This window comes from Nicotiana sylvestris, chromosome 1 (genome assembly GCF_000393655.2).
Source record: "Nicotiana sylvestris chromosome 1, ASM39365v2, whole genome shotgun sequence".
In the NCBI taxonomy this organism is placed as follows: Eukaryota; Viridiplantae; Streptophyta; class Magnoliopsida; order Solanales; family Solanaceae; genus Nicotiana; species Nicotiana sylvestris.
In genome coordinates, this window is record NC_091057.1 from 149,661,853 (window position 1) to 149,686,882 (window position 25,030).

The 25,030-nt window shown below is 37.3% G+C and overlaps 2 protein-coding genes across 3 annotated transcripts; both read right to left on the bottom strand.

Annotated features, from left to right (window-relative positions):
• Positions 1 to 361: 361 nt before the first annotated feature.
• LOC104248340 (DNA-directed RNA polymerase V subunit 1) lies at positions 362 to 20,475 on the bottom strand. Of its 2 annotated transcripts, none has more exons than XM_009804587.2 (19): positions 20,190 to 20,475; positions 19,481 to 19,578; positions 19,023 to 19,149; positions 18,686 to 18,801; positions 17,948 to 18,001; positions 16,104 to 16,268; positions 15,530 to 15,688; positions 15,283 to 15,438; positions 12,624 to 14,357; positions 12,346 to 12,521; positions 10,807 to 10,882; positions 10,596 to 10,720; positions 9,210 to 9,367; positions 8,442 to 8,716; positions 7,581 to 7,754; positions 7,336 to 7,476; positions 3,329 to 5,274; positions 2,250 to 2,364; positions 362 to 840 (listed from the first exon to the last, which is right to left on the bottom strand). In XM_009804587.2, exons 2-19 carry the CDS (start codon positions 19,559 to 19,561, stop codon positions 631 to 633), a joined length of 5,988 nt encoding a protein of 1,995 aa, XP_009802889.2. In that variant the 5' UTR covers positions 19,562 to 19,578; positions 20,190 to 20,475; the 3' UTR covers positions 362 to 630. The 2 variants fall into 2 exon arrangements, with proteins under 2 accessions (XP_009802889.2, XP_070025416.1); XM_070169315.1 differs by having other exon boundaries at positions 19,481 to 19,682.
• Positions 20,476 to 24,337: 3,862 nt separating this feature from the next.
• Positions 24,338 to 24,766, bottom strand: LOC138875997 (secreted RxLR effector protein 78-like). Its single transcript, XM_070154882.1, has one exon. The coding sequence runs from the start codon at positions 24,764 to 24,766 to the stop codon at positions 24,338 to 24,340; it is 429 nt and encodes a 142-aa protein (XP_070010983.1).
• Between the last annotated feature and the right edge of the window lie 264 nt (positions 24,767 to 25,030).

A 25,030-nucleotide genomic window follows, 5' to 3' on the forward strand; every position in this document is an offset into this window, starting at 1 on the left:
TGGAAACTCTATTTTTACAGTCAATATATTAGAAACATTGACGGTCTCTGCTCTAGCATTGAAATATCTCCAACACAACAATATGTTCAAAGACATTTCTGCACTTAGGGGGTTTTCAAACAAAATAAAATCTGCACAGTTTAACTTTTTGATTTACATCAGGTTGTTGCTTCTTCTATAGTCAGATGAAAGAAGCATACAAATTTCATCTGCATGTCTTCACATTTTACCAGCACAATTTTCTACAGGGTGTAACGATTCTCGTTACTAGCTCCAGCAAATGCCATGATTGAGACGAAAGGAAAAGAAGAAAACTACTGAGACTAAAATGCGGAAGAAGACACGGAACGGAATAACGAAATAAAGAGAAAAAGCTAAAGCTTTCAATCATTCATCGATGCTAGTGTGCTGGTGGTTTACAAAGGTGAATAGGCTAACAGCTCTTTAGCTACCAAACAGCCTTGAAAAGGACTTTACTGAAAATTCTATAAGTTAGGGACTAAACTATATACACAAGAACTTCTAACTGCCAACTTTGCCAACATGCACGTTTCCTTTAGCTCATTGTCTTGCCATCAATTATACAAAGCAACTAAGTTAACTGTACAAATATCTGAACTCAAGAGAAGGTCAACCAACTGATGGAGATGGAGATGCATTTCTAGTGTTGCGAGGTTGAGGCTTTTTGAAATACTTGCCATTGAAAGTCTCAGCCTTATCAGGATACTTTGACCTGACGAAGTTCTCCAGACATTTCCGGGTGGAGAAATCTTGCTTGGCACCATCAGTAGAAACAACGTAGAAGCATCTACTGTCCTGGAACTCGGTATGTTTGCTAACCTGTTTACACAGGTTAAATCTTAGCCCAGTTAAACTGAAACCTAAAGGTCGTCAATGCTCACTGTAAATATAGCGCGTGTAACATAAGAACACAACTAAAATTATGCAAGAAACAAGACCAACACAAAATTCATGGCCCCTGATAACAAGTAGCTCAACAATGTGAGTTCTGTAACAGAGTAACAGCTAACACCCATCCTCATTTATTCAAGAACGCATTCAAACCAAAGTGAAGACATTATCTTCCTTCTCAAGTTGTCGCAAGGGAACAAATGAAAGCCATTTGTATTGGTGCTTATAAAAATAAAGTTCGCATAGATGCAGAAGATAATGTGATTTAAACACTTCCACTGTAATTTCCTTTCATTGAATTAACTGGTCGGATAATGGAATAAACTGCTCTCCTAGAAGCAAATGACATATATAGGGCAGGGGAGCACTCGACAAGTAGGACCCAGGTGCATTTGACCTGGGGAGTAGAAGAAAGAAGCAAAGTATATGCTTCTATGTTGTCTCTAATCTGCATTGGAGAGGTTATCCAATCATGAAAAGTGGAGAGGGTCAAAAATTCCTCAAGTCTAATGACAACAAAGTGGAGAGTTTCAAAAATTCCTCAAGCAGTACTCAAGCAGTAATGACTAACTGAAACTAAGTCTAACGGTGACCAAGAAAAAACTTAAGTCCAATTGCAAAACTATCACAAGGTTGTCAGTTTCTTCAGACCAACTGTTACAACTTCCAGCACTGAAAGCAGCAAAATAATGCAAACAATGGCAACATAATGACTTAGCATTATCCACTTGGCTGAAAATAATGCTATCACCTCTTAAAATTAGATAATATAGGATCAATTGGAATATGATGGGCTGACCGCCACAGGTATCAATACTAATGTACAACTTGAAGAAAGCTGTAGAAAACACCATTATACCCCGATGCTCACACTAGCTTGATTACAATGGGAGCAATTTAATTATCAACTCTATAGTCCTTTCACTATATCTTTTCTTGCCTTTCCTAACATCTTTAACCCCACATTTCTCTGTAAAATTAATGAACTGTCTTTAACAAGTAAAAGGGCAATCCGGTACACAAAGTAACCCGCGTTCACACAGGGTAAAGGACGCACCCCAAGTGGGAGTGATGTAGGCAGCCTAACCTGATAGAAGCATTAGTGGCTAATTCCAACGGCACAAACCCGTGACCTAACATAACAGTCCAGAGTAGAATATGGTCCAGAGTTGGACCGTTGCTCCAAGGCTCCACTTTGAACAATGTAAAGAAGAAAAAAATACTGTTGCTCTAAACCTTGGTACTAACTGTCTAGAGTAGAATATGGTCCAGAGTAAAATATCTTAAAAGCATCATTTAAATACTGTAGGTTTAAAAATAGTGGCAGAGTCACTTACCGTGATATAATCAAGACCAGCTCCCATCTTGACAGCTTTATCGGGATGGTAATTGAGAACAGTGTCAATGATATATGACTGGTCATCAGCAGATAATGGGTCGCCATCATTGTACCTTCACGAAGAAAATGTAACCAGAAAATGTTACAAGGGGGAAAACAGACCATTTAAGCAGAAGGAAGGGGAAGAGTATTAGCTTTTCATTATTGACTAGCAGAGCAAATAATGGATGTCATTTTTTGTGACATCCTGAATATGTACCAATTCTATTTGTAATGCTAGGCCTTTTTCGACATTAACAAAAGTTCCATCAGAAGATGTCTGATTCCATCTGCTTTGCCCCATTATTGGATGGAAACGAAATTGACTTTTTCCTTATCCACGACTTTATCCTCCCTCTCACTAAAACTAATCCAAACTCAAAATGACACCACTCTCTTTTTCCTTTCTCTCTTTCTATCCAAAACATCCGTCAGCATTTTCTTTTCCTGTAAACTCATCACTTGACCCTACCGAGGGTAGTTGTGATCCCTTGTTTTCCATTAACAGTAAGGCAACTGCTAACAAAATATAATATGGGGAAAACATATGCAGATTGAATAAAAAATTGTTCAAATTCTTCAATCTGTGACCTGTCTATAGGTGCTTGGAACCTTTTTTTTTGTTTTTTTTCCTGTTGAGAGCAGTAGGTGCAGAGTACTTGATATGGTAGACTACAAACAATTTGTAAATCCAATAGCAGCCAGTTTTCAGCAGAAAAAATAAGAGGGAACAGCACCCAAGGGTGTAGCCTAGTGGTCAATGAGTGGGTCGAGAACCATGAGGTCTCAAGTTCAAATCCCAGTGGAGGCAAAAACACTAGGTGATTTCTTCTCATCTATCCAAGCCTTGGTGGACGGACAGAGTCATCCTGACCTGCGCTGGTGGGTGGTAGCAGCTACCCAACCAAGGTGATAAATTTAAAAAAAAAAAAAAATTAATCGGAAATGAGACTCAATTTCTCTGCTGGAATTAACATTTTCATCATGTAGCAGTTGTCACAAATGTATATAGTCAATGCAGAGATATATAGAACTTACCCTGTCTGATGCATTATTCTTCTGATATTCAGCATAATAGGATCAACATTTGAAAGTATGTCTTGTTCCTCTTCTGTGAATATATCCATCCTTTGCCTTGTTGCTGTAAAATTCCCACCTCTATTGGAGTCATCAGCTGATCTTGCAGGCCGGTTGCCCTTCCACTCTCCACCACTAGAAGAGCCCCAACCTCGTGAATTATCCCTAAAATCTCCTCTTGTATTACGTCTGCGCTGACCCCACTGAGGTTGCTTATCATTCTCTTCAATGCCAACCTTCTGAGAATTCCAACCACCAACTGTTGAAGAATTCCAACCACCAACTTTTGTAGCGTCATCACGAGTTGGTTCATTTAACTGTTCATCTCCACTTATACTAGAGCTCCCTCCATTAACTAACTGGTCAACCCTTCTATTGCCTTCAGCAGCCGCTGAACCAAATCCACCACCTTTAGTAGTTTTTCCCCAAGATGACTCAGAATTTGACTGTTTAGGCCCGTCCAAAGAACCACCATCTTTTTCCACCTTTTTACCCCATGAGGACCAAGATCCTGACTGCTCCCCATTCCCAGACTGGTGAGGCTTATCCTCGGGTTCATCAACCTTTTTCCCCCAAGAAGACCCACCATCTTTCTCCACCTTTTTCCCCGAAGAAGCCCCACCATCTTCTTTCACCTGTTTCCCCCATGAGGACCAAGATCCTGACTGTTCTCCTTTCCCAGATGGTCGAGGGGTATTCTCAGATTCAACCTTTTCTCCCCAAGAAGAACCACCATCTTTTTCCACCTTTTTCCCCCAAGAAGAAACACCATCGTTTTCCCCTTTTTTCCCCCAAGAAGAAACACCATCTTTTTCAACCTTTTTCCCCCACGAGGACAAAGATTCTGACTTCTCTTCCTTCCAAGACTGGTGGCTATGATTTTCTGCTTGCTCAACCTTTTTACCCCAGGAACCACCATCTTTTTCCACCTTTTTCCCCCAAGAAGAAACACCATCATTTTCCACTTTTTTCCCCCAAGAAGAAACACCATCTTTTTCCACCTTTTTCCCCCATGAGGACAAAGATTCTGACTTCTCTTCCTTCCCAGACTGGTGGCTATAATTTTCTGCTTCCTCAACCTTTTTCCCCCAAGAAGAACCCCCATCAATTTCCACCTTTTTCCCCCAAGACGAACCACCATCAATTTCCACCTTTTTCCCCCAAGAAGAATCGCCATCTTTCTCCACCTTTTTCCCCCATGAGGACAAAGATCCTGACTTCTCATCTTTCCCAGATTGGGGATTATGACTTTCCATTTCCTCAACCTTTTTACCCCACGAACCAGTATCTTTTTCCACTTTTTTCCCCCAGGAGGACAAAGATCCTGACTGCTCCTCATTCCCAGACTGGCTATTCCCAGCTTCATCAACCTTTTTTCCCCATGCTGACCATGACCCTGACTGCGCTGTATTCCCGGATTGCTGAGGATTACTGTCTACTTCCTTAGCCTTTCCTCCCCAGGCAGACCATGATTCTAGCTGCTCTCCGTTCCCAGATTGACGAGGATTATTCTCAGCGTCATCAACCTTTCTGCCCCAAGAAGACCAGGAATCTGACTGATTGACAGCCTTTTCAGCGCCATTTTGGGTTTTAGCCATATCCCAGCTACCACCAGATTTGACATTCTCAGATGATGCCTTTTCCCATGCAGAGCCACTAAGCTTTCCTTCATCTAAGTTTTCATTTTCTATACCATTATCAAATTCAGCTCTATCTTCAAAAGTGGGCTTATCTGAACCAGAGTCCCGATCAGGAGACAGGTATAATCCCATATCTTCGTCTTCCACCTCCAGTTCTTCAACTTCCGCACCAAGACAACTGGTACCTTCTACTTCTTGAGCAGAGCTGCTCCTCACCAAGTGCAGGAAGCTATAAACATCATGTGCATCCGGTATATTCAATTCAACCTTGCACAAAAAAGACTTTCACATGTTAGCCTCAAGGCCCTTAAACCAAAAAAATGTGCAACTTCGACAATAGATATTCAGCTGCTTATCAAACAAAAGAACTTAAGTGCATAGACCATTAAACTACGCCCAAAATTGGATGCGTTGGATGAAAATACACGTGCTAGTTGTAGCTGGTTAAGAATTCAGCTTAATGGTACAGGTCAAGAAAGCTATTTATGACAACTACAGAACCTTTAACCAAGTAAAATGTAATCAACCTGCTTGAAACACAAATTTGTAATTAATGGCTGCTGAGAATACAACAATTAAAACTACCATTTCAACATAATGGCTCCTGGTCTACCAAAAAAGTCAAATGCGTTGCGCTGGATTTTACAGTTGTCCAAATTTGAATTAAATTTTTTACATAGTATTTCACTGTTTAAATAATACATCATAATCTGTATAGAGCAGTCAACTAATTCTTTGAGGATCATCACATGTCACAAGAGAGGGTTGCTCAAGTGGTAAGCACCCTCCACTTCCAACCACAAAGGTTGTGGGTTCGAGTCCCCAAGGGAGCAAAGTGGGGAGCTCTTGGGGAGGGATAAATAAAAGGATCACTCACATGTTTCACTAAATATCTTATTACATGAATTGTCCAGACATGAGAAAATAAGTTTCTTATGCATGAGCTAGCATACATGCAATACATTGAGTCACTCATATTTTTATTGATCGATGAGGTGTCTACTTTACTTCTGGTATAAGACAGAATGTGTTTGCTTCCATTTCAAGGTCACAAGAAATAGCAGCCTTCCAGTCTACTACAACATGCTACCACAAAAATGGAACTTAGCCAAGGACAGAGATCAGATAACAGTGTCAAAACTCTCTGGTTGTTTGAGGCACATAGGTCCCCAATTTTTTATATTTACACAAAGAAAAAGAAAAAATGCATTCAAATTTCCAAGTCCTGGGAAAAGTTGCTTCCATAGTTGTCCAACCTTTCCATCTTATGTTCTTTTACCTTAATAAAACCACCTTTGCATGGAATGGGAAAATCATATTGCACCGCTAATCTACTACTCCATGCATTTTTTGCACAAGTTTCAAGGTTATTTATGTCTTCTCTTCCTTGAGGTTACATAGTTTGTCACAGATAATTATCGAAAAGATGGTTCAGTGATTTGAATCTTCTAACATTATAAAAACATAAGATCAAGCCATCTAGGAAAAGCAAATGCATTTCTTTGGCACGAAGTATAAGTTAGTATTAGACCATTTTTACTCCACATATTTGTTATCATACATGTATTGGATAAACTAGGATAAAGGTGCACAGGTTACACTTGGATACATAGTACATAGGTAATTATTCTTCCTGGAGTTTTAGTTTTTACAGTGGCATGAACCCATTTAGACAACTCAATCATTAAAGGAAAGAATAACCACACACTTCTTGCATCCTTGGTTACATTCTTGGTTCTCGCATGGTGAACTTATCTCAAAAAGATCATAGTGGACGACTGTAAACATCAAAGCATAAATTTCATCATCCTAAAAAAGAATACATGTTCACCAAAACATTGAACTGTCAACCTCTAGCCAGATACTCTCTCCATTACATAACATTTGTGCTAGTTTGATCGGCATGACTATCAAGAGAAGAACTGAATGTGTTAATTGAGTTATTTGTTGTTGGAGGGGGCAATGGTGGGTTCAATTTTTGACTTCTGTATCTGGAGTAATAGAGGTTATATTGTATTGAAACAAGTAAAAATTATTACTGTAGAACTGGAAAACAGGTGTTCCAAAATATAAGATGCAAACATAATAGAGCAATAATTAGAGAAAAGTGATGTCACACAGCTAAAGATTCGTCAGAGCATGCAATGATCTGTAAATTAATATAACTCCATTCGGCCAATTAATGAAAGAACGAGACATAACAATATAGAGAAATGGCTGTATCTGAAGAGCATATATCAACCAATCGCATGACCCAATCAAATCAAAAGCCAATATAACGCATTCTTATACCAAATAACTATTAAGATGTTACAGCAAAAGACGTACATTTTTTGTGTTCCAGATAACTTCAAAAGGAGATCCTGTACCAACTGCCACATGTTTTCCCCAGGAGCAAGAAGCCACAATGCTTGACAAAGAATCAACATGGCACTTTTCAGCAGCCCTCTCAAAGCATTTTCTTGGGGTCTAAGAAAGATAATAAAATAGGACTCTCATTAAAAAGATAGCTCACAGGGAAAGTAGTCAATGTAAAATGTTGTAGAGAACAGAAGAAAACTAATGCCGCTTACAAATAACGTTGCTTCCGTAAATGGTATCTGCATGTTTAATGATCGAGACAATGCTTTTATTCCACCAGCATTAAAACCAATCAGATTTCCTGCGCAAGTCATGCTATTAGCCAACAGAACTAGGTGGTCTTTGAGAACACCCTTTGTGACCATTGTAACTGACGTCGATAGGCGCTGCAAAACAAACCATATTGTAAGCACTTCGAGTAACTGACGTCGATAAACTTTAGGAAGGAAAAGTTGATCACCAAAATGTTTAAGATTAAATTGTAGCTGAACCAATCACCATAGACATGTCAGGAAGTCCACAGATATTGTGGATAGATCAGATTTATAATTACTACTCAAAAATCCTATCTCTCCCGGAAAGGATATCTTTCAAGTTTCAAGGCTCATCAAGTGTATAGACTGAAAGAAACCTCAGATGTTTTGGTGGAGTCTCACCTCCAACCCACTTGCTGAAGACCAGATGTTTGCTTAGTCTTTTTTGTCCAAACAGTCCTATGTAAATAGTTCTACTGTCTTTTTAGATTTTTTGAGCTCCCTCACTCTAGACTAGCCTCTTTAAGGTATATTTTTTGGTTATTGGCTAGCTCCCAGATCCTATCATAACATCTTGTAAATGGATCTAGCATCTCTATTTTTGCAATCACTGCATCTGCTTGATGCCTTTCAATGAAGCAACTCTATCAACCAAAAAAAAAGGGTCAACAAGGGGCTTTACAAATAGGTCTGTTTTCAGAGACGTGATGTGAGAAGGCCACGATGTTTGTTTATGAGAATGCCCTGGGGTACGTGTGTGGCTACCCACAGAGCATTACCCGCACAATAGAAAGAAATTCAAGGCATTTAATGGTGCACCTTAACAGCTTGCTCAAAGGCACAAGAAATTCCAATCAGTTCTTGGACTTGCTTTATTGCATATGGGATGGAGCGCCTAGTGTCTATCAAATGGATGAAAGGAAGACAGGAATCCATGAGAATCCTCCATGCATCTCCTCTTTGCTTAACAGCTTCTTTTTCGAGAACAATATCCAGAGCTAATTCACCACTTTGACTCTTGGACGGGTTCCTAATCCAAGTCATTGTGTCAGGAGAAACCCAAACTATATTTGCACTTGAAACCCTTGGATCACCTGTCCATTATGGGTGTACCTTGTTAGAATCAAGCATTCATTTCCAAGAAAAACCATGGTATAATAAATTGAAATTCTTCGCAACTGCAGTTATCCTAGGAAGCCATAACAGAAAATGCATATATGTGTATAGTACTTAAATGTGATATACTGTAACACCTTAAGATGACATCAATAAGAATAGAGAGACCCTGAGAATTTTTTACCTTTATTCATGACAAAACAACCATCATTCTTCACATTTATACTAATAAGCCAGCGCAATTATCCAGTTCTCCGTTTTAACTAATAAACCAGTTCAACACAAACAGGTTTGGAACCTTGGTCCAACCTATACTATCAACCTTCTCCTTTTTCTCCTTCCATGACAAAACTCAATTTAAAGAGAAAATTTAACAGTACACTAGATGTAAAAACTGGATTGGATTTATACTCAAAATGACCATGCGCACACTCAAATACCGTGAAACATGTTCAGTTAATCCAAAACTACCTTTGATAACTGTATCCAACAGAATTGGGCATATCATATCAGCAAGAATGTGAGAAACCCTCTCTAAGTGATCGTCACTCGCATCTGGCCAAGAGAACCTCAAGCATGGTGTGTTCAAACACTTGCTTCCAGAATTGTAGCAAAACGAACAAAATGCACTGCATAACATAAAAAATCATAATGATGCAAATGTTTTGTAAGCGCATAGGATTTATTTTGCACACAAAGCAATAACTAAAGATGGGTAATAAGATAACAATACAGCAGTTGATTAATCTCTTGAATTGATAAAGATGCAAGGTAGATAGAAGAGTAAAAGAGATCAGGAATCGCAGCACAAAGACTTGCAGGCTGATTTCTGTGACAAAATTAATGAAACAAGAAAGGCAAGAAGGCATCCTTAGGATGAGGTCCATAAAGATGGATACATACTAACAATAGCTCATGCAAGGGATACTAGTTATTGATGCCAATTTATCTACAAATGGTTCTTTCAATGAAACAGTCGCTTTTTTAGTGGCAAGATTAGGAGTAAGTGTTAAAAAAACCTTTAGTTTTAGAGAACCCCTAATTTGCCGAAAAAACTATAAGCAAAGTAATATTGAAATGACTTGGACTACAATTACCTAATAGAGCAAAATCGTTCCAGAGGATTCATTTAGCCAATCCTAACATTATTTGGGCCTGAGCTTATTTATTATAGAAATTTCCACATAAACGATGAATAGTCTTCTAGGATATGTAAAGAGATGAATTGCATTTCAAGTCCACGAATGAAGAGCCACGCATCTGCCTGACATATAGAAATAGATTCGGGATGAAATGGACCCAAGGAGAGAAGAACGCATATAAAGGTTCATATAGCTGAAGCCTAGCAGTTTCGGATTGAGGCACAGTTAATTGCTTGACATAGGTGTAGGACACTATTTTAAAAATATTAAACCGATCAGAGTCCTTCATCACTTTAATATTGACCTTGTAGCATTTAAGCATAAAAGTACAACAGTTGGTGCAACATGCGGACAATTCCTCATGCATGACTATCAAGTCTCTCAGTCGGACAATAAGTGAATTTAAACATATTCAGGTAAATAGGATGAGTTGAAAACAAGGTGCATGCCATGTTTACAGTTCCACAGATGATAGGACCTGTAGTAGTAAAACGAATAAAGAGCTGCTAAGATTTCCGCTCTAGAGATGCATACACATATAACAGTCTTTATATCACATACTGTCACTAAAGTTAAACCGTCCACATAATCATAAGGTGCATATAGAATCTGGTCTGTGATGCTAAAAACTTAAAAAATTTAACAACATACCGATTGATAAAACAGCAAGATCAGTAAGTCATATTGAAGCAATAAGAAAAAAATAGTGTTTGACCTCGCTGACAAAACTATTCTCTTGAAAAGATTGCCAATCTTTTTTCTCCTCTGGAATGAACTGATATTTTCTTGGCATCTTTCAAGAACCTCAAGAACACTGATTCCCAGATTTTCCAGCTGTCCCTGTTAACCCAAACAGAAGCATCAATGACGAAATAGTTCACGGAAAAAATACTCCAAAGCTTGTAAGTTCGAAAACTAGGTAGAACCTGGTTGAGAGTAATATGACCAACGAGGCCAGTCCCTGTTTCAGAATTCTCATATCCTGCTTGTTGCCCTCCATATCTACAAGAAAGAAGCAGTAAGATCACCGACTAAGAGGGTGTTTGGATTGGTTTTATAAAAAGTAGCTTTTAAGCTAAAAGCCAAAAGCCATAAGTTGGTAATACCCAACTTTTGGCTTTTGGCTTACTTTTATACTTTTTATGCCTACAAGTAAGTGCCTTTAAGCACTTTTTACCATTGCCAAACACCACACATGCTAAAAAAGTGCTTAAAAGCCAATTAGCACGTAAAATAAGCCAATCCAAACACCCTCTTAAATAATTAGATTATTTTCTTTTTACCTCTTCACAGAGGTCGCTACTATATCTTATAGTATATTGGATATGTATAAGTTAAACTGAGATACAATAGTGCAAACTTCGAATCTAAATTTTATCAACAATCAACAGGTTTTAGCATGACACTTGAGATGTAAAAGCTTGAGTATCTTTATAATGAAAGCAATGAACTATATGTGCAAGAAGTGCTGCTATAAAATTGAGGTAAAACAAATAACTGACTCAAAATGATGATAATGGAACTAACGTGCTTGATAGTTTATGAACAGAAAAGCTGTTCATGTCTAATAATTTGGGAAAAACTGCCAGATCTTTATCATGAGAAGAAAAAGTACTTGAAATCATTCCTATTCTGAAGATTGTCGCCACCTTGCAGCAGTTGCATTAGCTCTCTTCGATTTCAAGGGAGTGAAAAAAGTCTTCTGTACATATTAGAGGAACCTTTTCGTTCTTTCACACTTTTTGAGAACCTTCGACATTTCAGTAAGCATAAATGATGGGTGCTATTTGCAGATAATCATGTTTTCTATGACGATTTTCTACTTTCTGGATAAATCTTATGCCGAATTTTCCAGTTTAATCAAGAGCATTTGTCACTATATCCCAAACTTAAAAATAAGAAAGAAACTCTTCACTTTCATGTAGTACCAGAAATACCACTTGGCAGCAAAAGAAAATGGAGTTCAAAAATTTATAAACAAGAAAAGACAACTGCAGGCATCAGAGAATAGCAGCAAAAGTTCAACTGAAAATTTGCAGAACCTCGCCAAGGCGTCTAATGAAATAGATATTTAACTGTGAAACCAGTGTAATGCAATTCCATTAGACCAGGAAAAATGTTTTTTGATGCAGTGACTAAGTTGGCTACAATCTGGTCGGAGTATAATCATTGTCTTCCCCTACCCCCATCAAACTAACTTCCATGGTTCTAATCTCAACTTCTATAAATTATTGGCAAAATGACCTAACAACCCCCTAAACTCACTAGATTTCAACGCCAGCCTACTAATTTTTATTTTTTTCCCATTGAGATTCAGGTCTCAAGTCCAATGACGCACCTGTTCCACAAGCCTCATGTGTCAGATTTCAACAGTGTACTTTTGTTTTGGGCAGATAGTAGGTACACACACACTATTAGAAGACAAGAAAGTGGTAGCATAAAAAATGAAAGATTAGGGTGCTTACTCTATCAAGAACTCATCAGCAGCATCCTTAAGACATACTTTACTCAAATGATTCTTGATGAGGTACGCTGCTTTTTCTCTGCAGCACCCTCTACGGCACCCACAATCATTCAGATAAAGGATTACCCGACGGTCAGAAACATCATTCTTGAAGCTCACTCCACAAAGCAGTATCTCCTGAAATAAGAAAAAGGGGTTGGGGGACACAGTTAGGTGAGTGCATATAAAGTAGCTGGTCAGAAGTAAGTGTCAGAAAAGGACTTGTATTTGAAGCACTACCTTCATCATCTCCCAGGAGGAATTGCTGCTCGGAGAGGAATCAAGAACTGCTTTGTATGCGGGATTGGACATAGCAGTTGCAGCCAACACTCCAACAGGATCACCAGCACCAAATTCACTTGGGAAATTTGACCCACCACTAGCTCCATACTCAAATTGAATAATGGAATTGCTGGAGACATTCCGAACAGTCCCATCATAGCAAATTAGCACATCACGGAGGATGGCCATCAAGTTCTTGAACAAAGTCCCAGGTTCGGTCAATCCCCTTGTGGAGCGGACAATCACTTCTCTACTAGAGATCGAATGAATCATCTCCTGATAAGGGTCCAACCCATAGAACAGACAGCTTCCAACCAACCCAAATTCCTCCGAAGGGTTACTACCAGCAGAAGGATACTTCTTCTGAAACAGTCGAGCCATGTCATTTACCAATGTTTTAGAGTAAAATTTTCCTCTGTCGGATATTTGCATGCCTAAAAACCCAATTTGTTGAACCACCTTATTAAGGGCAGATTCACTCTTGGAATCAATTAGAACACCAATGCCAGATGACTTGTGCACAAAGTCAATAACTGGAAGTTTCTCATTACGCAAGTGATGTTCTAATTGTACTTCCACAGACTCATTATAGGATGACCGCAAGTGATGCAACAACTTGGACATGCACTGAACTCTTTCCTGGATACCATCCCTAACAGCCTTTGACGTGTAAAAATCTCGGAGACTAACACTAAAACCTTCTGTGCACAGATTCTCCATTAATAGAGGCTGTAAAGAATTGAAAAACTTCAGCACATCATTTGGCCCCTTCATAAAATAGATAGATGTGATAACATCATTCAGAATGGATGAAAGCAAGTCCTTGTTGTACTCGATCCCCAAGAACTGACTTTTCCCAATTGTATGTGTCTCCCCACAACTATCAAGGCCATCAGGTAAGGCAGTCCCCAAGATCTGTAAGGCAGTCCACATGGTACCTGATTTACGAACATCTACTAGTGCAGGATCAGGTAAGGCCATCTGAAGAAACATTGCTAACTGTTGGGCAGCTTCTCTATCGAAGAAATACTTTGAGAACATTAACTTCAATGACAGCAATGAGTCAGTGGCAAGCTGCAAATTGAAGTTACCAGTGTGTGAACTCAGTAACTGTTTCCCTACAGAGAAGAGCTCCACAACCTCTGCTTTGGCAGCAAGGGACTGAGGGTAAAACAAATGAATGCAGTCCCCATCAAAATCAGCACTAAGGGGACCACATATGAGGGGGTTGATCTTTACAGTGTGATCATCATGGACATACACTGATAAGGCTTGGAGGGAGTGCTTGTGTGTTGTGGGTGGCCTATTAACGAAAACGGTATCACCATCCATTATCCTCCTGTGCACTATTTGTCCAGGTCGTAGAAATGTGTGCCCCTTTGACCCTTCTCTCAAAGAGTAAGTACTTGACCCATCTTTATAGGTTAAACAAAGCTTTTCATCCACCAACTTCTGTAAGTATGCCATATTGTGCTGACTTACTGTCTCCTCAAAAGTAATTTTCTGAGCAATTTCACATGGCAAACCAATCTCACCCACCCCTTTATATGGGTCACCAGTTATGACACTTCGAGACGAGAAACCAGACCCCTTCCTGATAAACAAGGTCTTCATCTTCTCCAACCAGGCTTTAGTGGTGGTATCAGCTGCTTCCTTGTTTGTTCCAAAACGTTTATCAACGTCACGAGATGCCTAGCATTGAGAATGGACATCAAATTATATTCTTGAATTAAATATCAAAGAACTAAAGTTTCTGGGTTCTGTTCAAACCCAGAAATTCTCTGTTTTTCTACATTCCCTGATTCACTGAGAAAATAGATTTTTCATCCTAAATTACGTACTATTCAGAAAATTCACCAAATTTTCAGTCCCGTTTGAAATCAGATAAAGGCTGCATTCCTGTTGTCCAACTGCAAAACAAGGTCAAGGCCTTTTACCCAAGAATCTATTACTGCCCCCTCCCCCCCTCCCTCTCCCTCCCCCAAAAAAAAAAAAGAAAAAAACTCCCTCTCCTACAAGGTCAAGGCAACTCATATCGACCCCTGCAACACTGTTGGAGTGCACTGTCCAGTTTAAGACAGAACCATCTTCATTTTTTCTCATCATTTCCTTCCATGTTACATGGAGCCGACAATTTATATTCAGTAAAGTATACTGAGGAACTTCTTTGAGTGGACATGATATTTCTTAAATTGTTTGGTAACAAAAATACTCCACTAGCTACAGTGAACAAACTCTCAAAGGTATAAAAGCAAACAGAGAAACAGAAAACGTTTGATGATTTCTTCAGATATGAAACAGAGCAATTTGAAGAAACTCATCATTGACTTTTCTGTTTGTTTAGAAATGCAAATTAGTCAAGTCTCATAGATGCAGACACTTAATATATACTCAGGAATTTAAAAAGGAACAGCAAACAGAAACAGTCGAACACTCAAAGCACAAAGTGGTGTGGTAACTATTTGTTAGAAATTGCAAATGCAACAAACTTCTTCCAAATAAGTGGTGTCGTAATAGTGGAAGCCTCACCAATAAAATCACAAAGCAATCTAACAGTTAAACAGATGGGGAAATTAGAATCGTTGTTCAAATCCAACAATAAAAGCAGTCTTAGTACCTTGCCTGTCCCCCTAAACTGGAGATACTGGACAACTGATGCTTGTAAATCATTGGCTTCAACTTCATGAGCCTCAAAATTAGGTATACCAGATCTTGAACTTTTAATTATGTCAATCTGCCTCAGTACCTTCCTGAGCATTGTTATAGAATGATCCTGAAAAAGCAACATAAAATTATGACAACTTGCAACTTGACGTAGAAAAGAGAATACCAACAACATATAAGATTCTATTTATGTGTCTTACCGAAGACATGATATTATTCCCATCAGATATATCAGGCACAGACAAACAGTTGGGAGGCACTGGTAAGTATTGCAGGATGTATCCATCCTGTGGGAAATAGCCTTTTGCTGACAGCTTTTTCCTAGTATCTTCATGAATTCTTCTCAGGATTGTAAGAACCTAAAATCGTGTGTGATAACAAAAACAAGAGAAAGCAAGTTAAACTAAGATATCTATTAGCCAGAGCAAAATACTGATTTTGCAATGTAAAATAATATCAATTCAATGGAATTAATTGATGAACCAGAACGCAAACTCCCAGACATTTATTTTATGATAGGTACAACATAGAAAAAGCAACCAATATCAGAAGGGCAACATAGAAAAAGCAACCAATATCAAATACGTCAACCACTAGAGATAGACCAAGAGGCACCAAATGTATACTAACTTTTACGAGCATCTCAAGAAGCAAACAAAGACATTAATCCAATTCAATTCAGCTTATTACAGAAGTTAACACTTTATAAGCTGATTTTCTTCAGTCCCTAATTGTTAAATTGCATGGTAATTCTGCAGCGACTGAGAAGCTAACCTCAGAAGGAAGCAAAGGTCTAGAATAACCGTCACCGTAGCGGTAGCCATATTTCTCCAAGAAGTTCCAGTCCGGAAGATTTGCAGCATTTTTTGGAACTTTCAGTTCCAAATAGGAAGCACCATCTGAGGTTTTACCCTCGTTTATTGAGATTTGTACGACATCCTACATCATATCAAATATATTAAATCCATAAGTCACTTTATTCAAGAAGTAAAGTTCAGCTTCTGCTTATGAATTCAATAAGAAAAATTACTACAAATTTAAACAGACTCCAGCTTATAAATATCCATAGTCAAATAAAGTGCTCAGTATCTTTCAGTTTAGGACTATGGCTAAGCAACAAAGCATGAGCTCCTTCTCTTTTAGTACCTACAGAGAATCTCTTCTTAACAGGTTGTCGGTAAGACAACACTGTTTGGATAAACACTTGAAGCTTTTCCTCGAAGAACCTCCTGGTAAACAAAATCAATAAATACAAACAGATACCAACTATCTCCTTTTGCTATGAATAACTATTGATAGAATTGACATTAGCACATAACTCGATGAACAGTTTAGCAGACAGGTGAACGTGCAAGAAATTGTCAGTTCAATCAGTTTATCATATTCACGAATCTCCAGAAGAAGGAATATCCCGTTTGATTTTCATCAAAATGTCATGAACTAAACATGGTGATTTCCTCGCCACACAAAACAATAAGTACATGTCTGCTCATATACCGCTATACGTGTTGAACTATGTGGCTTAAATATGACGTTCCAATTTTAGGGTATTGATCTACTTAATCTAACCAAAACTATACAAGAAATAACGAAACGATGCCAATTGATAGTTAAATATTGCATCAATAAAGTGTTAACAGTGTTAGACACCTCACCTTCTTTCTGCCCTTCGCCCAATCCTCCTCCCCACTGGTTTTTATTTTGTTTTTCCTGCCTGTTATGCCCCTTCTGTGGGTAAGGGTGGGGATAAGGAAGAAAAGCCTCTTCTTCAAAACTTCATTCATTTTTATTCTCTTTTTTTTTTATCAGACTTTCATTTTTGTTAAAGGAAAGACAGGAAAAGGACCACCACTTTGTGCCCCCGACAAGATAACTTCATTACCTCGTTGAAAGAAGTCAAAGAACTAGATCATACTCAGATATAAAAATCTCATATACAGCAATCTCAACTCTGCACATACTTTTCTATGATTCATTTACTTTTTATGGCATACAACAAATGAATTTCAAGGACTCTTCCACAGAAAGCTCAAAGAGCTTCCTCAATAAAAAACTAAAAAAGTCATCACTGTCAACACGGGTTTAGTCACCCTTACAAAGAAAAATCATTGTTCCATGCAGGTGCCTATGAAAACTTGTATTACTAACTAAGAGGCAGAGGGACAAGCAAAAAAGGTTGGTTGAAGCACACTACTTCTATGAAGCATGACAAATAAATGACACTACAAACCCAGTTAAAGGGCACAAAACCGTGATACACTCCAAGTGATAGAGGGTCTTATTGAGAGCCTATGTAGTCCATATAATAATTCCTATCAGGTCGATCTATAACAATGCTGCTGTTGGTTGGTTCTTAGAATTTCCAATTTATAACCGATGAAAAAAGGAAAGGAATTATATATATTTAAAAAAAAAAAAAAGGAAACCATGCAAATCAAAACATAGACAAGGAAAAGAACAAAACCTGACCTTGCTAGTTTAATATAAGAATATGAATAACTGAGTTTACAACACATAAGAAACTCTGAAGAGTTTAGAGGCACATAAATGCCGATACTCAACAGCAATATTTTTTTTATTAGCAACTAAACATAATTGCACGGCAGCAAGATACTCACCTCACAACATGAGGGCAACATTCGTTCAAGAACACCAACATGCTTGACCTGAACCTGAGTATTTATCCCAATAAAGGTTAGAAGATCGCACAGAGAGCACTTTCACACCAAATTTAAATTATTTTACATCTCTGCAGAGAACAAGCCAAAACTCATGCACTAAGCACCTTCCAAGTACAAGTCCATGAAAATTGTCAATTCAACTTCCGAAGCCTTAGATGAGGAAAAGGAACAATTTAGGTCTATAAAATTGGACTACATTCGCAACAAATTACAGAATTAGCAACTCGACTCAATGGGAATCGAAGATATCAACCACTTAACCTACCAAAAATAGTTTAGCTATTTATAAGCTTCAGCTTAAATAATACTCTTTGTCGAGTTAGTATCAGATTTTTTTTTTCATTTTGAGAACTACCAGAGTTAATATCTGACAGTCAGTAACCTCAACAAAATCATCATTTGGCAGCATTAAAGAAAATTGATCTAAAAAGGGCCCAGAAAGATTAGCAAAAATGGCCACATTATGTTTGTTAAAATAACAAGTCCAAATGTAGGGTCCGACATATCACCAGTAACATTGTGATGTTTGCTTATATATTGACTAACAGCAACAAAAATAATTCTAAAGAAAAACAGTTTCAATGCTACTGATGTTAAACTTCCTCATGTATGATCTTTGAAACAAAAATAATTTTTTTTTTATCATAAGATGGAGAACTTAATAAGATCCAATACCTTTCTGTTTTTCATCTTTAAACACTTCAAGCAAAGCAGGCTTAGCATCTTTTTCAACTCACTGACATGGTCAGGGTGATAAATAGGAATGGGCAACTCAATGTATCCAAAATGACCTGAAACGGAAAATTGAGGTTACTTGACCCTTCAGAAGAGGCGATCAGCAATTGCATATAATTCCAATTACGCATTAAGCCAGCATTTGGCCCCTGTCAACTTCTCGACTTCACTGATTTATCGACATACGCATACCATATTACACTCCACTTGCACCTTAGCATTACCTCTATGTTTTGAAGAAATAATAGAAGTGAAATAGATGAAAATGTTATAGTACCTTCACATTGTCCAGGCTCTGCAGTACCACAGGATTCACATCTGCCAGCTTCGAGAGGCAGACCAAGAAAAGGGTTGAGAAGTAAGCTGGGATGGGTAATGGGGCAATCACTAATAGAGGATTTACACTGCCAGAAACAAGAAAAATTAGGAATTCATAACCGATACAGCATAAAAAAACATTAGCCAACTCAGAAACTTAATTGTAAGGGTAACTGGTTTCATAGTTGAACTAAGAACATTCAGTACAATTACTTGAAAAGTTGAGAAAATAACAAAATATTTTTTCTTTAAATAAGTAAGAATATTACAGGAATCATTCATCAACATTACTTCAGAAAGCCTTAAATGCACCAGTTTAATTTTTTTTTAAAAAGCATTTATGGACTAAGGCCGGTACTTTTTTCTTGAGAACCTTGTAACAAACATAACATTAAAACTGCATAAACTTGTACTTACTATTTCCTGTGGTGTCGCCAAACCGAACGTGATACCGCTAATAGTTCCATCCGCTACTTTAGATGACGAACTTTCCTCCATGTTTTTATCCACCCTAGCTGAAAAGAAAAGTTTAAAAATCACTAGGTCCCCAGAACTGCAGCTAAAGCTACATAGGAGGATCTACTCTGACCACCATTTTGGGTAAATTTTCAACTTCCACCTAAAGAAAAATAGTCAATGTAAGACAACTCTAAATCAGATTCATAAATTGACTTTTTTGTTAATCTTTTAGACGTGACATTATTTCATAAATTGATTAACATGCATCAAAACCTAAAGGTGAAGAGAAGAATGTCAAAAAAATTCTCTACTGCTTATATCCAACCAACAGCATAATTGCACAAATAATTCTAAGCAGATTCCACATGCAACAGAAAAAAAAAAAAGCAAAACACAACCAAGAATCAAACCCTAGGAAAAACCCAAAACCCTAGTTTTAGCTACCAAACAGCGCGAACCTAACAAGACAGAACAGGGTTAATCTTTCAACAAGGAATATGTCAACAAACCCCAATTTAATACACCGCAAAAAAAAAAAAAAACATAATAAAGCAATTTCTAAAATGCAAATAAACAAAAATACCCTTTTCAACAAGTGGGTAATGCAAAAGAAGCACTACCATTGAAATTTTCAGCAAAAATTGTACGAAAAGAAAAGAATGCATACCGAATTTGTACTAAATGTTCTTCTTGTTTTCTCCTATTTACGTTTTACCGGAGTTTAGGGAAATTCCTAAGTCACATTCAGGTCTGGGCGTAGTAGTAGGAAGAAGAGGAAGAGCGGACAAAATGAGGAGGGTTTTAGTACTCAAGCATGCAGACTACAGACTACACTCTTTTAGTGTGTGATTTGGATGCTCCGCTCTTCTAAATCTAATTGGGAAAAAAGAGAAGACCAGGACATTAAAATTGGGGTTGGACCGATATGTTTGTACTATGTGATATACTGATTTTTCGTAGCTCTCAACTCATAAAAGATGCCGGTGCCTATTAAAATATAATTGACAATGACCTCCGCCCTCGGTTAATATAACACTTCATTTATCAAGGATAGTGTATCGAGATTTTTTAAATAAAAAAAGAAGGTTCTTAAAATGGGTTAAAATTAGCCAAAACTCACCATTTGTTTGAAAAGTTGACCAGAAAATGTGAACATAGTCAAATTACACCTGTACGTATATTTAAATTTGAGCAATTGTACTATTCATTAAATTTTTACTCTATATTATCATCTTTATCAGGTAAAAAATAACCTTTAACCTTTAATAGATCTCCAATATAAGGTAAGTTGAGGGATAAATCTAAATATTTTTATCAAAATTTTAGACGCATGAAATCCATCTATTTTACATTAGAGTTTATCTTGATGATAAGGACAAATACAACATCTGTTAATTGTAGGGTATAATTTGAACAAAAGTATAATATATGGCAAAATTTAGTAATTGCGAAAAATACACAAGCAACTTTGGCCCTTCTCCAAAAAAATACACGGGTATAAGAGATTTGGTATGACCAAGCCTTGACAAACAAGTCAATATTCACATTGGGAAAAATATCAAAACAATAAACTGGCTCGTTAGAACAATTTTAATTGTTTCAATAATTATATTCTCGTTAATAGTGAAAATGTAGAGACACCGATTAACAGTATAACAAGTGATTTTACGGAAGGACAATTGCATTTATTCCGACAAATCTGTTAGACGCGTATAAGTTGTTAAATCGATATATTATTTAACATATATGTCAGAATATTAATTAATATGCAATTTATGCCAGCACAATCCTCACATTCATAGATTATGCATGTTTAGATTATAAAAGATATATTTAGATTTCATTATAAGTATCTATTGCTACTTTTATTGAAGGTAATTTTTTAATTTTATTTTAAGGTTATATCTCGTTAAGATTAATACTAAATTTTATATAAAGTATTAATTGTGTTGTAATATTGTTACTATAGAAACTTAATTGATAGTTAAATTGCATGGCGGGGTGAACTTTAACACAATTAGATGCAACTAACGTTTGCGTATAATATTTAACCATTTATTTTATTTTTAATTTTTTTTAATATAACATTTCAATTTCACTAAGGTATAATGCACAAATTGGTTAAATTGTTGCATCTGAAGATTGAAGTTATAACCTTAACAAGATAAATTTTATTATATTTGGAAGATGTCACATACATTCATAAATCATTATATTTGTTAAAATGAGTAGAAGATTGTTGATGACTTACTAGGTGAACTACATGAAATTCGAAAAAAATATTTGGATGATACTTGCATTAGTATGGTTGACGTACTTAGCGGGATAGAAATGACCACATAAAACGAAAGGTTAACTTGTGTTTAAGTTGTCAAATTCACGATAATCGAATTTTTCAATAATTCTTGGTGATGTGGTAAACTTTTCTACAACTTAAAGTTCATGTTTGAAAATGAAAAAGAAATGATTTTGAAAAATAATGCGACAAAAAGGTATTCTAGCTTGTTTTGTCAAGTTTGTAAAAGATTGCGAGTGCTTATTTTTTTAAAAATAATACTTATTTTGTAGAGTTAAGGTACATGGCCTTGATTTGAAAAAAGATATAGATAAAGAGATTATAATCAAGAAGCAATTTTTTTACAGACGAAAAAAAAGGTGAAATTTGTAACTACTCCTTCAAAGCAAAGGCAACAATAAAAAAAAATTAGGACAAAGTTATCCATATAAAAATGCATATTCATCTAACAGACTAACATGCATCAAGCTAGGAAAAAAGTATTATTTCTAAAATACCCTAATGATTCAACGTTAAAAGTTATCATAGCGAGCTGACATACCTAAAAAATCTTATGCGTTCAATGTAAAATCCTCTTTTCCTTAACTTAAATATTTTTTATTGTCTGGTAACATAAACTCTAACTTAAAATGTTCATTCTCTTTCAAAACATAAAAATAAAGACGAACAAAGAAAACAAACTTACAAATTATTACAACTCAAACATAAAATAAAAGAAACAAAACCTAGTATACCATATTTATAGCAATCCTTATTCCTTACATCCCAATTCTCGACATCCCAGATTATATATATCATCGCACCCCAATGAACACAACAAAATCTGAAAAGTGAGCGCGCACGTATTCGTAAAATAGCATAAATCATATTGTATTTAATTTTCAGTTGTCCACAATGTTTTTGCCATATAGTTTTTTATTGAATACTCTTACAGTAAAATTATGGATACGTCGCTGGTTAATGTATGAAATAAGTACCTTAGAAAACGAAAGTAGATTCTCAGTTAAAATTTCAGATTCACCACATTGAATATTTCAAACAAAACTAATGGAGCCTTAAAGCGGGACTTCTACATGAAACCAAGAGCTCTAAAATATTATATCTGGAATATTGGACTAGTTTGAAAAGGAGACACAAATTTTAAGCTAAAAATTAACAGAAATTATTTTTATGATTGGAAAAAGCAATCTTGATAGTTATCCCCACCCTCCCACCCCCTAAAAAAAGAAACAAAATTATCCTAAGCTTTTCTGTGGCACAATTTATAAGATAATGTTCTGTAAAATATGAAGTAAATGGGCTTAGGCTTTTTTGGAATAAAAATGGCCAGTTAAATTAATTAAGGAAAAATGATATTGTATAGCCGCTCTCAAAATAATAGCCGAAAATTATATATTTTTCTGTATATTTTTGTATATATTTATACAACAACAACAACATACCCCGTATTATCCCACATCGTAGGGTCTAGGGATGGTAGTGTATACGCAGACTTTACCCCTACCTTGTGTGGATAGAGAGGTTGTTTTCAATGGACCCTCGGCTCAGGAAAGTATAAGCACCACATTAATAAAAAAATATAGACAAAAAGGGACGGTACCAGAAAGACATATAAAAGCAGAATAAAAACAAGACAGTAAGGTGATCAACAATGAAAGAAAATAATAGCTAGTCATAAAAACTTACTACCAACAGAAAGCGAGATTGCGTGTCAATGCTACTGTTATGACCACTCTAGACTACCTACTCTACTACCTTAATCCTCGACCTTCATATCTTCCTATCAAGGGTCATGTCCTCGGTTAGTTGAAGGTGCACCATGTCTTGCTTAATCACATCTCTCACCTCTTATTTGGCCTACATTTACCTCTCCGTAGGCCCTCCAATGTCAACCTCTCACACCTCCTCACCCCGGCGTCTGTGCTCCCCCTCCTCACATGACGAAACCACCTAAGCCGCGCTTTCCGCATCTTGTCCTCAATAGGGGCCACACCCACTTTTTGTCGCGAATAACCTCATTTCTGGTCCTATCTAACCTGGTGTGCCTGCACATCCATCTCAACATCCTCATTTGCTACCTTCATCTTCTGGACATGAGCGTTCTTGACTGGCCAACACTCAGCCCCATACAACATCGTTGGTCTGTCCACCACTCGGTAAAACTTGCCCATAAGTTTCGGTGGCACTTTCTTGTCACACAAAATACCGGAAGCGAGTCTCTATTTCACCCATCCCGCCCCAATACGATGGGTGACATCTTCATCAACCTCCCCATACCCTTGAATGATAGACCCAAGGTACTTAAAACTCCCTCTCCTAGGGATGACCTGCGAGTCCATCCTCACATCCCCTTCTCCTCCTTGAGTTTCGCCACTGAACTTACACTCTAAGTATTCTGTCTTAGTCCTGCTCAACTTGAAACCTAAAGATTCCATGGTCTGTCTCCATAGCTCTAATTGCGCGTTCATACTGTCTCGCGTCTCGTCAATCAATACAATATTATCTGCAAATATCATGCACTACAGCACCTCCCCTTGGTTGTGGCGCGTCAGTACGTCCATCACTAGAGCAAACAATAAAGGGCTGAGTGCCGACCCCTGATGCAACCCCATCATAACCAAAAAATGGTCTGAGTCCCCACTCACTGTCCTCACTCGGGTTTTTACTCCATCATACATTTCATTAATCAATCTAACGTAGGCAACCAGTACACCTCTAGCCTCTAAACAACTCCACAAAACCTCCCTCGGAACTTTATCGTATGCATTTTTCAAGTCGATGAACACAGTATGCAAGTCCTTCTTTCTCTCCCTATAATGCTCCATCAATCTCCTAACAAGGTGGATGGCTTCTGTAGTCGAACTTCCTGGTATAAACCCGAACTGGTTCTCGAAAATAGACACACTCTTCCCCACCTTTAGTTCTACCCCTCTCTCCCAGACTTTCATAGTATCGCTAAGCAGCTTGATACCCGATAGTTATTGTAATTTTGGATATCACTCTTGTTCTTGTATACAGGAACCATCGTGCTCCACCTCTACTCTTCGGGCATCTTCTTCATTCTAAAAATAATATTAAATAACCTAGTGAGACACTCCAAGCCTGCCTTGCGCACGCTCTTCTAAAACTCCACCGAGGTTTTATCCGACCCAGTCGCTTTGCCCCTACTCATCTTATGCATAGCCCCCTCAACTTCATCAATTCTAATCCAC

Excerpts from the sequence above, each read along its gene's own strand:
- LOC138875997 (XM_070154882.1), bottom strand. The coding sequence starts at position 24,766 with ATGAAAGTCTGGGAGAGAGGGGTAGAACTAAAGGTGGGGAAGAGTGTG.
- LOC104248340 (XM_009804587.2), bottom strand. The coding sequence starts at position 19,561 with ATGGAGGAAAGTTCGTCATCTAAAGTAGCGGATGGAACTATTAGCGGT. Across the intron at positions 12,522-12,623 it reads CCTCCTGGGAGATGATGAAG|GAGATACTGCTTTGTGGAGT; the intron begins GTAGTGCTTCAA and ends TTCTTATTTCAG. Across the intron at positions 7,477-7,580 it reads TTACGGAAGCAACGTTATTT|ACCCCAAGAAAATGCTTTGA; the intron begins GTAAGCGGCATT and ends TATCTTTCTTAG.